Genomic DNA, 15683 nt, shown 5'->3' on the forward strand with positions numbered 1-15683 from the left:
CACATGTAAACATGTGACTCTTTGGGATGACCTTTATCTTCTATGGGAGACATGCAAGTGATGTAAGGCCCACTCTTCTGCACGAATTTGGAAATTGTAAACAAAGGGTAAAAGGACAAATAATTCAAGGCTAAAGTAAGGAAACTAAGATCATGTAGATAGTAATGATGGAGAAGGAAATTCCACAAGGGATCACGTGATGTAGCACGGAGGGCATCTGCATTTCCTTCTAGAGGATCTCTCAACTCCATGATTCCAAACTCCTGAGCTCACAGAACTCTTAGGGCTAAGAAATATCTTTTCTCCTGATTAAATATTCCTCTCACTATACCATAACGGTGCTCACTGTTTTGAAAGAAACCAACCTTTTTTACTTTATCTAAAATTCCATAACTCAATAAACACATACTTGATGGGAATAAATTCCAGAGAAAGATGTATATGCCAGGCATACCTCTTAGTGTGCTTTATTCTACACTTAGGAGTACATTCTTTTACTACCACACTATTATTGAATTCACTACACAGACTATCCCAGAATCCCACAGCTATGAGGCTGGAAGAATATGCTTCTCATATTCAATATCTACCTAAAATGATAACTTAGCAGCTTGTCTGTGTAGTACAAGGGTGAAAACCATGCCAAGCTGTAAGAACAGTTGCCTAACACATGAAAATAACTAAGGTATTAAAGTCAGTAACATTGACCTTTTACTTAAAAAATAGAATTTCTTTAAAAATATGAATATCTATCCATAGCACCCTTAAAAACATCAAAACAAGCTTGTATCTCCCAATGTTAATAATAGGGTTCATCCAGGGAGACTCACAAAGAGTAACACATTAAGAAATGCACTAGAAGATTAATTTGCATACTTCTTTTTTGTATATTATTATTTTTTATTTAGTTTTTGAAATAATGTTTTCTCTTTTTACATACCATTCCACATCTCTCTCTCTCTCTCTCTCTCTCTCTCTCTCTCTCTCTGTCTCTCTCTCTCTCTCTTCCAGTCCCCCCCCCCCCCGTCTACCACCTACCCCACCCCCATCAACTCCTCAGAGAGAGTAAGGCTTCCCAAAGGGAATAAAAAAAGTTTAGCACATCACTTTGAGGCAGGACCAAGTTCCCCCTATGTCTAGACTGAGCAAGTTATCCTCCCTCCAAAGAGAATGGGCTCCAAAAAGGCAGCTCAAGCACTAGGGATAAATTCTGGTCCCAGGGCCAGGGGCCCCACTGACTGTCCCAGCCAAACAACTGTCATTCACATTCAGAGGGCCTAGTTTTGGCCTATGCAGGCTTCTCCACTGTCAGTCAGGTGTTAGTGAACTTCCCCTGGCTCAGGCCAGCTATTCCTGTGGGCACAGCTTCCTCTGAGACTTCTGCAGTTTGTATGGTAGTCTTTTTAGACAAGAATGGCTTGAACGTGCTTTGTGAATGAAGCATGGGCTGGCTCATTAGTCAATTAAAAGAAATGCACAAAAATTACAGAAGGCTTTTACTAAACTTCCTTCCTCTAGGAATGTCTCGGTATACAAATACTTTGATTTTACAAAAATAAACAGAAAACACACAAGAAAATATGGCATTGGCTTTTAAGGCAATTTTGGTTCAGTTTGGTTTATAAGATAGACTTTTATCAAGATCTAATCTTCCTGCTTTAGCTTCCCAAGTTCTAGGATTACAGGATTGTTCCACCTGTGGGTAGGTAAGTAGGTAGGTAGATAGATTAGATAGAAGATAGAAGATAGATAGATAGATAGATAGATAGATAGATAGATAGATAGATAGATAGATAGATAGATAGATAGATAAGCAGGCAGGGCAGGGAGACAGACAGACAGACAGATGGACAGTCAGATAGTCAGACTTTATTAAACAACTTTTCTTACCTCACATGGTCCCGATCCAATCTTTTCAGCCCCAGCACACAGTTCAGACTCATTGAGAGTCACCTTGCCTTGGTGGTACTGACGGCATTTCTCATTCCCCATAATATACAGATGGGCTACTCGCAATAAACCATCCGAGTTGATCTCTGGAACGGCACAGAAAATATACAGTTAATGAGCAATGAATAAAAGCAAGGAAATCAGAAAAGAAAAGGCATTCATATGCTCGATAACTACATTCCCTCATGTCTTAAAAATCAGCTTACGTCCAGTGTAGCCCCAGCCGTATACACTGCAAGTGGTCTTCTCTGGGATTGTGCAGCCATAATTGGGTAAATCAATTGTACTGACAAAGTCATCTAGGACTGCAGGCCTGAAAAGGTAAAATCCAGCATGAGTACTCCGGGAATACCATTCTACAGAAACATGGACATGCCGTGACATATGCAATATTAAGGAGATATTTATTAGTCTGTAATAAATGTTCACTGTGCAAAAGAATTACTCTGATTTTTTTCTGAGTCAAATAATTGTCATTAAGCTTCAGTATTAAGGTAGGTAGAATATTGTGTGAAATTCTTCTACTGCTATATGAAAATCATATTATACCTCTTTCTATTATATGTCCACATAACATGCACACAAAAGTGCATCCACATGATATATGAGATAATGATGAATCTACATGAGAAGAAGAAACTCAGCTGCAAAGCAGTGCTTCAGTAATCCGGGTTTCCGCGAAAATAGGAGATCCTGTCTAGAACCTCACCGAGAAAGCTTCAGCAACACCAGATCTGAGCCTTCGGGCCCAGAGACCAGCTGGGAAATGTTCAGGACCTGCTTACGTTTCTCATCACCTCTCCCATGGACATCATGAATTCCAAGCCAGGCTTCGTAATCCTTCAAGTCTTTGTTTCTAGGTAGGAAAAGAAATACAAACTATAGTGTCTAAGTATAGATTAGTATTCATTTCCATTGTCGTTTTAACGTATAAGGATAAACACCACACTTAAATTTTGATCCAAAGTATAACACATAGCAACACGTTTGTTAAGGGAGATTCTGAGCACCACAAATGTGTTGAAGCAGAGGAAACTTTGAAGCTGTACAAATTCTGGCCATTCGGTTTCTAACATGTTTTATTACACTTGCCATACAGAAAGACACCTGTTACAAATTCTTCATGTTCTTCACAGGAATCATAATTTGCATATAAATTTTGTTTCCTTTCAGCTGGGTATATATTTGGCTTATCGCTAAGGCTGAAGGTATTCACGGAAACCCAGTGGTATGACGGGAACTGAGACGGAAGCTCTAAGTACAGCCTCCTTATCTTTGCTGAGGTCATTGTCCTTGAAATTATCCCTAAGCTGGTCCTCAAGCTAGATAAAAAAAGATGCAAGGATTCAAGGAAGCCTACTGGTCATCACAAGTACCGCTCTAGAAGTACTGAGTAAAAGTGAGAAGTCAGAACATGGTGTTTTACGTAATTCAGAGAAATATTTTCCCCAAGTGAGACTAAGGTCAATCATGAGAAAAAAACCAGCTGAATAAACAGTAAACACTGAATGAGCACTAAATATGAAAGTATCAGTAAAGCCAAACTTTTAAAATAGAATTTTAAAAGAAAGGGCTGACAAGATGACTCTACGGGTAAGCATGCTTGTGGAATTTGATTGCAGAGATGCACTTGGCGGAAGGAGGGAGCTGACTCCCACGAGTTGATTCTGACCTCAACCTGCAAGCCATGTCAAGTACACACACACACACACACACACACACTATTTTTCATTTAAAGTAGACTAAATGGTTCCCTTCTTCTGATAAATTTCTGTAAAACAAATGCTCAGTATCAAAATCACAGTAGAAGATATAGTTAGATGCCTCAAATAAATGTTGATTTAAAAACTATCTTACCTGGATGGAAAACACTGTCTTGCAGTCAGAACCCAACTTTCCTTTATCAGAGATCCTCCACAGATATGTTTATTTCTATGGAAAGAGAAAAGAACCAGTAACATCTTCACGAAAAACGAAACTTCCTGCCAATTAGTGACAACCTATAACTTCATTTATCAAAACTGAATGAACTGTCAAGAAGAATAAAACCAATCTACTCAGAACAATACACAGCAGTTCTTTTGTCTGAGGGTGGTATTTGGTGAGTGTGGCATCCGTAACTGTTTTCACACTGTGACTAAATTTTAGGGCGAAGTTTACAATAGAGAAGTCGTCACCATATGCCAGAATATACTCCCAATACATGCGTTTATGCTTATGGTAATAATAATAATAATGCTGCAAATAAAGGAAACTTATAAATGAATAAAACTGTAGAAGCGTTTAAAATTCAGCATTTGACAATAAAAATGATAATTTGAGATTTCATTAAACAGTTCTGAACAACCACCCAATGGTAACAATGTTTTATCCTATTTTTTACTTTTACACCATTACCTTTTCACTCTACCATTATTTAGTAGTTTCAGGTTTTGCTTTTTGTGGAGGCCCTGGATATGCTAAAAGAAAGCTTTCTACATGGAACTACCCCTCCAACGTCTCCATTCAGGAGACTGGATTTAGATAAATTTGCCAAGTGTAAGTAAGATCACTTACTATAGCTTTTCATTTATGAAAGCAAAATAATTTTTCAAGATAAATCATATAGGAATTTTTAAATATTTGTACAGAAGAATAAGAACTAGTGTGCTTATTTGATGATTTAGAAATTCTGTAAATCCATTTTTTTTTGGCAGAAATATGGAAGGACTACAGAACTCTCTTAGTCACATTTCCAAGGACACAGCTGCCTGTGGCTTCAGAGCCAACACTCAGAACACCCAGCTGAAGGGACAGTTATTTACGGCTTGCCACACAGGAGGATGACAGTATATATTGAGCCTTAACTTCTATTCCCCTCAGTGTGTGTTTCGGGAACATAATCAAACATCTGTGGTTACTAAGAACTTGGACTACTATACATAAGATTTGAACAATGTGAGTCAGATACTTCATTTTTATGACAATTCTAAACTTCTTTATAACTTGTATATTGATTTTACAGAGATCATATTAGTGATTCTTAAGACCTTTGAAAGTAAACATATTAAAAACTCTATATCTAGCTGATTATAAAAATCAAAACCACCCAATTATTCTAATTATTATTCTAGGTTATTGATTTCCATAATAAAACACTTTAAAATTGCTATTATTCATTTCAGTGATATTGGAAACTAAAAATGCCATATCTGTGATTGTGTATAATCATCTTAGAACATAAGTTTAAAGTATCCTAGATTTGAAAATTAATATTCGTACCATAGCTATCATGGTGACATTAAGGTATAAATAGGTCTTATGTGTTATTTTCTTCCAGTTCATCCAAATCAGTGTCACATACAATCAGTATTAATGGAAACTTTGCTACAAGTTACAAGGACTATCATGTGCATATATTGTACAATCCATTATAAGGATTGGTAAGGACACAACTCAGCTGTTGATCCCCAGATTAGTATCTTGTATAGAGCACAGTCTTCTTGCAGTCTTAAGCTGAAAAATGCTTTTGCAAGTATTCAGACTATTGGGATTGCGACCGTTAATAATTACCTGTATTTCAAGCTAACCATCCATCCTACGTTTGTCCGTGTTGGGATGCCGTTTACAACCCGCAGCTGTTTTGTCTTGGCACAGGATATGACAGGGTCTAAAAAATAAGACCACATAGAGCACTTGGTCATGATATTACTCAGTACCTATAACTTCTATTAAATTCTATGATAGCTAGACAGATATAACTAGTGTGACGGCATTAAACAGCATTTTGGAGAAAGGCCAGAGTTGTTTGTCAAGTCCATGATATGTACATCCCCATTTTTTTTTTTTTTTTTAGTAAACAACAAAATGCTTGACTAACTTCTTTTGGGCTAAGAAGAGCGTGAAAAAAATTAAAAAACAAAAACAGCAGCAGCAGCAGCAGCAGCAGGAACAAGAGAAAACCAAGTGCACGCCTTCACGAAGCTCTTGTTCTCATGATGAAGGAAGTCACTGTCTCACACGCCCCCGTCTCTCACCTAACAGATCTCGGGGCTTGTAAGAGCTTTAGGACAGGACAGATTGTAGACGCTAGGGAACTGTCCAAAACCTGGCCTCTTTGTTTCTGCCTTTAATATTCTCCTGTCTCTTTGAGGGGGATGTGTATAAATGTGATCCACTGTATATGGAGTCCCTCAAATTAAAAGTGTGCAAATACATTTTTCAAGTCATACGCAGTTCTTTTGACTTCTTCACATCTATAATCAGAACAGTGTGAATTTTAGAATAAAAGCAAAAAGAGGTCAGAGGCACGGTTCGGCAAGCCCAGCTCTTGCAGAGGAGTTCGGTTCCCAACACCGACATCAGTTGGGTCACCACCAGCTCCAGGGCAGGTGACACCATTGTCTCATTTTCTTGAGCTGCTGCATCAAAGTGCACATACCCCCTCATTGACACACATACATATACACAGTTTAAAACAAAATAGAAAAACGACATTGACTAGATGGGATGCTACTATAGTGCGAAATACTGTTCACATATACCAAAGATTTCTTCGTAACTTTTTTTAACCTTCATTCTATGAGGACCATAATGAAATCATTTGTGACACACAGAAAGTCAATTATGTTTTATGTTTTGAATACTACTCACGGTCCAAGTTCACAATTGTAGGTGTGGTATCTCCTTCACCTGTAGAAATGAATTTTATGATATATAACAATTGATGTACACATATTCATTAATCTGTATAAAAATCAAACCACGACATCAATATCTTTGTTGTAATTTCCTAAAATAACTGACATTTACTTTACTTAAAAATCAATAATTTGCTTATAACATCAAAATAAATTGTGAATGTAATATAAATTTTCTGAATAATTCTGTCCTCCTTCCTATCTAACATGGTGAGCATCTCCCTCTTGGTACCACAGGATGTGGGAAAGTCTTGTTTGTGACTCTGAAGGCTGCAGGTGTGTGTGTGTGTGTGTGTGTATGTGTGTGTGTGTGTGTGTGTGGCTTCGTGGCCTTTGACAGACTGGATTCCAAACAGTAGCTGGAGATTACCTCATTCTGCAAGATATTCAGCACTATACCCCAAGGCTTGTCCATACAGTACCACTCTTGTTCATTATTGTTTGAGTGGGTACTTCATATAGACCGACTGTCTTATTTTCAGTGCAATTTGATTGGTTTGCATTTTTTTTCCTAAAGGTTACTTTTATTTACACTTGAATGAAGAGTATTGAAACTGTATGTGCTTGGTAAACCTATGAAATAATAGAAAATAGAAATTAATGTCATCTCTGCAGAAAATGAGGTAAATAATTATTTTTGTTGATAGACTATGCCAAAAGTTAGCTTTTCCAGATGTTTGTAAAAGAAGAAAGAAAACTATGATAAAAAGAAAGCACTGGAAAAGAAAACACTGGACACTACACATAACTCTACCTGAACTCTCATGACTTAATAAACCTTTTCCGTGATCTCTCTACTGGGGTTTAATTGCTGCATAAAGGAAGGTTTAAAGGATGCGAGGACTTTGGAAGTACTTGAACAGCAATGAATGAGACACAAGACATTTCCTGAGTCTTAATGTCTTAACTCTTCAGAATTGATGGCACAGAGTTCAGCCAGGCACAGTTGAGACCCAGCTGGCCGTTAATCCCTGGAAATGCCCTGAGCTCAGATAATCCAGCAACAAAACAGTAATGACACATAGACACCTTTGGAATGCAAATGCGATTGTTATTTATGAGAGCACATGAGAGAATTATGCACACTAGAGGGGTTTTATTTATGGTCATGCTCCAGGTTGCGGTATTATAGGTGGATAAAGATACAGCAAACATAAATTTAATCATTATTTTATGTGGGGTGTTCCCGGGGAGTCCTCCAAGGCCTAGGTTTTCAGTCCATAATAGAGCAAGCACTGAGGCCACTAACGCAGAAACGATGTTAGTTTTGCTACTCAAGTTAATGATTTGAAATGTTTGAGTAATTTGATATTCATTCCTTACCTTATCATAACAAAGATTAAGATACGCACTCTATACTAAATTCCACATTAAGTATGATTAGTTTCACAAGTGGTTGCTTCATGGTTGTATTTTTATTTAGTTTGAAATATTTAAGGGAATCTTATATCTGATGTTCTAGTAATCAGTGGCTTAATAACAATTAAGAGTTATTTTGATTCTCAAACTTAAAAATAAGCTGAAATGTCATGTACAGCCAGACTGTGGGGACTGTAGTTTTCTGGGTATGTCTGAACATAGGAAGTTCTTTTGGTACATACTATAAGAAAGACACTGAGGAACTGTTCTCTGGGTATTTCCCGCTCACTTTTGAACACTAACCACATGTCTTTTCCTTTGCCTACCTTCCTCTACCTTCCCTAAAACTCACGTCTAATCAAGGAAGACTATAAATCTTGTCTCCATGATTCCCTTAAATATGAAGGAAAGCATTTTATAATCTTGCCAATTACAAATGTTTTACTTACAGAAGATTGGAAGTGTGTGTGTGTGCGCTTGCGTGTGTGTGCATTCACTCATGTGTGTATGCCTCTCAGCAGCTCAGAAACATAGTATAGAGGATCTTACTGAAAGCATGAAGAAACCTCATTTCCTGCAGTTCGATTTTGCAGTTATAATTCAAAATAGTATGTTTATATCTTATATCGCCATCCAAACATCTATATTCCCATCATTATTTTATATATTAATGTAATATACATTAACAACATAATTATAGTGTTTTATAAGTTTGCTTTACTCCATATTGGAAACCACTTCAGGTTGAAAGACAGCATATAGATAATTTGTATAACTAGCTTATTATATAAGCATTTGTATACAATTGCAGCACACATTACAGAAGAATGAATAAATAAAATGTTTTTGTACTTACAGATTCTATTTACAACAGCCCAGTAAAATTTCTACTCATATTACACAATTTTTGCAAACACAGAATATATATCATATGTGTGTGTGTGTGTGTGTGTGTGTGTGTGTAAGTAACTTGACTTAGACAATTGTAGAGCCATAGTTTTTCTACTTTAGAAATCTGAGTTGAAATCAACTACCACACTCTCAACACCTAAAATTTACTTAAGCTACTTAAGAGAGAATTTGTGTGTGTGTGTGTGTGTGTGCGCGCGTGTGTGTGCGTGTTTGCACAGAAATACACAAAACATATAGCCATTTGTGTGTTATTGTTGACTTGATAAGCTCCACATCACAATACATGGTAGATAATGTTCGGCAATTTTAAAGAACACAAATCTTCACATGTTTTGTGAGAGTGCAAAAATGATGAATATTGTTTCTGAGGTTAAATAAATAATAAGAGCTCAAATCTTCTAAAGATAAATTGCATTAGCCTTTCAACAGGGAGAAAATGTAAATAAATCCTAACTATAAATACAAGTAGAAAAAATGACAGTGTAAAATATTTATTGGAATTAGTGTTCAGTACACATTTTAATAAAAGTGAGTTATTGGTGCGAGCATTTGATACAACACCAGTAACACCCTTGCATCTTTCATCAGCATCGTTCTGATTTTTTGTTTGCCAAGGTCAGTAGAATATCATTTCTGAAATCCTGAAAATAGTGAGCGCTTCCTCCCTTAAGCATGCAAAGCAAGCCACAAGCCCTGAGTTCCTCTAGTCTAGACATCTGTCCTAGGTTGAGCTAGACTTAACAGGGAAATTGCTATGATCTATTTGAAAACCAGAGAATTTTTCTTTACCCTTCCATCCATGACTGTATAATATATAAGCCTTTATTATTCTTAATCATAGAATGTTAGAGACACAGTGAAGTCATATGAATGTTCAGAGAAAGGAAAGATGGGGCGGGTATTAGTAGGAGTGTGATAATGGGGCCTGTAAGCCTGGGATTTGATCCCCAGAACTGCAAAATGATTAACAATATCAGTTTTTTAATTTAATAATACATTTTTGTATTGTAGTCTCTGGTAAAGGAGATTTGTTTGTTTTAGTGTTGAAACATGGAAGTTATCTTATTTTGGAAAACTTTTTAGGATATATGAAATCAATAATCAAGAAAAATGAAAATAATTAGAAAAGATCGATTAACTTGAAAGACTATAACCAGAGGGAATAAAAAATTTAATAACAAAAATACAGCTTCTTTATGAGGAACTCACTTATTATTATAACTAATTTCCATGAAACGAGATTGCATTTCCAGATACCCGAAGAAAAAGTCTTTCTTTAACTCAACATTAATTTTTGCTAAAATTATAGATGTGTTTGCATAACATTTTTCAAAATCACATTGTTTCTTCAATGCAATGGTTTGTTTTTAATGTTATGCTTATGTGTATGTAAATGCATACATGATTATGTATGTGTGGACACACACCCAATAGGAAATATATGGTGAACAGAGTCCAGTGCTCAGGAATTGGTTCTCTCTGTCCACCATGTGATCTGGTGACTGAACTTCTGCCATCAAACTTGCTATAAACACAGAGCTGTTGAAAGACTGCAAAAATACTCTCTTACCACCTGTTTTCTGACTTGGAGATTTCACTCATTAAGGTATGTGCAATATATTTCTGTTTCGGTGTGTGTGTGTTTGTGCGTGCGCACTTGTGCGCATTTCATTTGTGAAAATTCTTTTCGGTGGTGAGACATTGTACGTGTCTGAAAGCGTTTCCCCACTTTCAGGACTAGTGGGGAAAATGTTGTTTCTGGTCACGTAGTAAATAGCAAAAAGGGAACTAAGTGTCCTACACACATCAGCCTCCCTGAAAGTGTTTGTAGTGCAATCCCGTATGTGTTATTGTTACTTTTGATACATTTGTCTGAATTGGCTTCTAGACAGGACTTCCCACTGCACAAAGCAGTGCAGCATTGGGGCGTTAGTGTTGTCTTTATGCTCACTAATCCTGAGTACTGTCAAGCATTTTTATCTGATATTAAGAAATGATTTCTCATAAAGTTTCAGCCTTTTTTATCATGCTGGTTTTAATTCCTTTTCACTTATTTGTTAATTGTATTTATTTTAAAAGGCTGGTTTTGTAAATCTCTCCCAAATTCTTGCATTTTTATTTATTGGTATAGCTCATTAAATATGGCACACAGATTGTATGAAGTATATCGAATGATACTTTATACCTATCATTTTTACATGCACACTTTTTAAAAAGTTATCTTTCAATTAGAAAAGAAGAGCTTAATCTCCATTTGTTTTAGTATTTTGCTAAAGATTTCAGGTCCCACAGACTTTGCAGAATTAGAAAGTTTACTAAGAGTTCTGCTGTAGCCAGAGAATCATGAGGTAATGTCGGTGCTAGGATGAAGCTTTAAGTTTACTGTTTTTTTTTTCTTCCAAATAGGAATTTTTTCGGCACATAAACACTGTAAAATGAGCACAATTGCTTCTTTTCTATAAGAGAAATGATAATAGTGATCAAGGAAGAAAGGAGCAAGTAAGAAAAGGGGAGAGGAGGAGAGGGGAGGGGAGGATGAAGAGAGGGGACATGCTGTGGGCTGTGTGCATCGCTCCTGGGGAGCCTCTTTTGTCGAATCAACTGCAGAGTCCTACAGCATTGTAACCCCTGATTAAGGAGCTGTTTCAGTGGAGATGCAGTACATTTGAAATATTTCAAGCGCGAAAGAACATGACATGTACTTACAACGGGAAATGGGGCAATAATCCCAAGGAATAAGAGGATTCCCCGTGTAGCACCAGGGTCCATGGGCATCATCATCAGGATTCCGGCAATAATTCTTGTTCAACTTGCTCGCATCTGGCTCCCAGAAAATATGACTATCAAAACAAACCGGACATTAGGACGTGCCTCTTCCAGCCAAGAGAAGCAAAATGTTACAAGAAGGTATGATCTTCACACACCTTTTTCATTATGTACTCAACAGAAACTTTGGCGGCTGCCTCCATGGCTTGGAAAACACATTTTCAGTTTAAAAGTTTAGGGAATATGGAATAGGGCTCCATACTTTGTACATACAAAATTATGAGAGATTTGGGGACCTTGATTTCCCTTGATGTGAAATAATAACTTTATGCATAAAACTAGAGAAGCACTATCTAAAAGCAAAGCAGGTAGATACTGAAGATTAAATTATAAAATACGTAGAAAATACAAGTTACTGTAAAATGCTCTCCATCTTCCACATGTGGAAGCATCATCACTAGCAATAGAATTGCCACAATGAATGAGGAAAGCTTTAATAAATTGCCAGCTTAATTCTAAATTTTCCTTGGCCTAATACTAGTAAGTTAGAGTTTTCTGGCTGAAAGCTAAATAACAAATTTTTCCAATTTATAGGTGAACTTTTCAAAATAAAAAAAGGTATTGTTCTATAAGACTATGATCATTTTTATAAGTTTATGTTTTCATTTCCCTCAGAAATATTAATTAAACCAAGTCCTACCCAGTGACTTCTAATCAAGTCATTAAAAACTGTAGATAAATGTTTTGTGTTATTAATTACTACTATTTTTAAACACAATTAAACACGATTTAAAATAAAACTGGCGAGCGCTTGCACACTGAAACTTGGAGCACCTTTCCAGATGCAGGTTCACTTTCTAGACTAATCAGAGAACAGTGCACTTCCCGTATGCTTGATTGTGGTGTTATTTATGCACCATCGAATGAACATTGCAAAGGAGGCTCTAAGACAATGCTATACTAATGCGTGGAGACACCAAGAATCCAAGAGAAAATTAATTATTGTAAACCACATGACTTGTGAGTAGCAGAGGGGGTGTTGGAACCAAGCGTTGTTCCTCAGAGTCAACTATTATGTCTACCTCGCCTTTGAGTAGTTCATTCCTAAGCCAGAATGCTACTGTGAAGCTCAGTAATTCCCCAGTTCCCTCTACAATGTCTTGAAGTGACTTTTAATTGGTCCCCCCAACACAATTAAAGCTAACGTCAGCTAATTAAGAATGGTTAGCTAATTAAGAATGGTTATCAACAGATGTATTGGTGCACACCCGTGCTCTCAAAAGTTTCAAAATTGAGTCATAAATGATTATGACTTAAAAAACAGCTTGTATTACGTAATCACACCCTGTCTAAAAATTATATATCCTATCCCTATTTACTCGTGAAGTCAATTAATTTAAAAAATATAAACCATGGTAGCATTCAACTTAGAAGAGAAGAACTTTACATTTAAAATACAACCTGAAGGAAAGTGATTCAGCTTCTCTGAGTGCTTGGTTTCTTATACACACATAGAAACATCTTTCAGATAAAAGTATGATGATAAAATACCACAAAAATGATGTAAGAAGCTGTGTGACAAGCATTTAATAAAATATCATACCTTTTTCTTTTATTTTGGTGTATATAGCCTGAGGCATTTACTAGTAATCCGTTTTAAGCAACAACTATGTGCAAGTTTCCTTTATGGTTTCACAAGTGCTAACACTGTTTCTAGTCCCATGTGGATGCTACCATCTTTACTAAAATATCCATCATAATTATATACAGTTCTTCAAAAATATTTTCTCAAGTTACGAGAGTATTTCTGTAGTGACTTTAAAGTTTTATACCCTATAGCTACTGTGGAAAATCTGTTTCCATAAATTCTCTTAAAGTGGATATTTAATATAAATATGCATATTTATGCATAAATAAATATCACTTATTTATTTATAATCACTTATGCATTTATGTCACAACCCACTGTTAATCTTAATTTTACTAGCACTATCACCCTTGACCTGCCGACTGTACTCTCTTGTTGTGTTATGTAATTCTTTTGTCACTGGGACTAGACCCTTTATGAAATTTGGGATTGAAACTACATATCTACACTTTCTTTTCCCCCATAGTAACTGTTATATTTCAAATACAATATTAAGTGTTCCACAAATACACACTGGTAGATTACATATTTAAAAGCATTCCATAGACAAAGAACAATGGTATAAGTTATATAGATAGAATCAATTTATTGTTTATATTGGCTCCGTCTATCAAAGAATAGAAGGCAATAAATGCGTATATATTTGAATATACATAATTACTACTATCATCAAATTTTGTGAGTAGGAAGAAAGAAGTCTATGTACCGGTGTAAATCCTCCATATTCTTGTCCCACATTGAGCATGTAAGTCCAGACCTTGTTTTGGACAAGTTGCCCATGTAATTCTTCCCATTGCCGCGATAACAATCTAGGTATAAAACACACAGGACTCAAAACTATTGTAAAGGAGAACACAGTCACACTCTGTAAGCTCGTTAAGCCATCAAAATCAACACAATAATAAAAACACAAGCTAACATCTGTGTGAATTAATGAGAAATATACCAGAATAAAATATCTCTAGTCTCAGTCCAGTTTTGATCCCAATTGTAAATGCTCATATCAATTTGAGCACCCCAATTAATAACACCTCTCATATAAAAAAATCAGAAAGGAGGCTCCTTATGACACCAAAGAAATAAAAAGTTTTAAGTGATCTTTGTAATTCCCGGGATTTTCTTTAGAAATGTTTCATTGTGCAGAAAATAGCATACAAACATTGGTACAAAAATAACATAATAAAATTCTACCCCAGTCAGTTACTTGTGTTTAGATTTGGGTTTCTCGTGATGTTGACATCCTGAGTCACCCAGGACAGCTGCTGCACAAATGTTTTCAGTCTCAGTTACTATGAGAGCAAGTTAAAGAAGACAGGAATAGGGTCCTGGTGACAGTCTGTGCTCTTCCACGTGTGACATCCTCGGCACGTGACGTCAGTTTGGCGTATCACTGCTGATGTATCTGGTCACTTGGGTAAGTGATGGAAAGGAAAAACTTCTCTTTGCACGTAACAGTAACAGCAGATCCTAAATCTGCCAGGTTTTAAACTGAGTAACCATCCTATTTCCAAACAAAATTTCACCAAACGCTGAGGCATAGGATGATGGGTTTTCGTGAGTCAGGTTTAATGTGTCGCTCATAGAATGGTTACTTTTCTATTTCTAGTAATTCTTCTCTCCATCCGCCTCCTCCATTTAATATTAATAGAATTAGTGGTATGCTTAGAGACTTGCACATTCCATTTATTCTCATATATGTGTGAGATACATATGCATTACACTATGATATGTATGTGTGTGTGTGTGTATGTGTGTCCCATTCCTTTTGATGCTCAAACATTTCCCTGTCATCATCATCCAGCATGTAAGTTCAAATTAGTGTCTTTGCATCTAAATGCTTATTTTTTTAATTGGGCTTTGAATTACAAACTTGAATTTTATAAAGTAGCTAAGTGAATTTTGTCTTGATATTGATAGCATCCGTGAATTCTCTGAAGCAGCCTTAAACATACTTCTGCCTTTTGTGCTAATTATTAATGTGAAGGTCTTCTCAGCATTGGAAACTGTAAAAGGAAAACATGCACCGACTCTGAGAAACACTGACGTTGTTGGGGAACTGCAGTATCAAACATTCAGTCAGGACTAGAGTTTTCTATAAACAATCATTTGTATATAATTCGTATGTAAATGTTATCTTTAATAAGTAACAAAATACATATATACCAAAGAAATACATCAAAATTAATTTCTTTATTATTTATTGACTGAAAATTCTTTTTGTATACTGAGTCTCTATTTCTATCTACCTAGGATTGTGTGAAACTGTCTCAGATGAGAAGTGGTCTGGTCTTCCACATCCCACTTCCTTCTCCATGGGATGATGGAGAGAATTTTCATAAAAATTTAACTATTTGTGCTTCCCAATTGCC

General features: G+C 36.1%; 1 protein-coding gene across 2 annotated transcripts in view; it reads right to left on the reverse strand.

Annotated features, from left to right (window-relative positions):
* Hgf (hepatocyte growth factor) overlaps nucleotides 1–15683 on the reverse strand; it is a 65491-nt gene that overhangs the window by 5283 nt on the left and 44525 nt on the right. For both annotated transcript variants that reach the window (XM_048433552.3, XM_048433551.3), the window contains exons 10-17: nucleotides 14021–14123; nucleotides 11607–11740; nucleotides 6583–6621; nucleotides 5503–5599; nucleotides 3808–3882; nucleotides 2660–2806; nucleotides 2157–2263; nucleotides 1891–2036 (exon numbers count right to left, since the gene is read on the reverse strand). In XM_048433552.3, the coding sequence (XP_048289509.2) occupies nucleotides 1891–2036; nucleotides 2157–2263; nucleotides 2660–2806; nucleotides 3808–3882; nucleotides 5503–5599; nucleotides 6583–6621; nucleotides 11607–11740; nucleotides 14021–14123 (848 nt within the window). The remainder of the gene's footprint in view (nucleotides 1–1890; nucleotides 2037–2156; nucleotides 2264–2659; nucleotides 2807–3807; nucleotides 3883–5502; nucleotides 5600–6582; nucleotides 6622–11606; nucleotides 11741–14020; nucleotides 14124–15683) is intronic.

This window comes from Myodes glareolus, chromosome 27, assembly GCF_982192425.1.
Source record: "Myodes glareolus chromosome 27, mMyoGla1.1, whole genome shotgun sequence".
NCBI classification, from domain to species: domain Eukaryota; kingdom Metazoa; phylum Chordata; class Mammalia; order Rodentia; family Cricetidae; genus Myodes; species Myodes glareolus.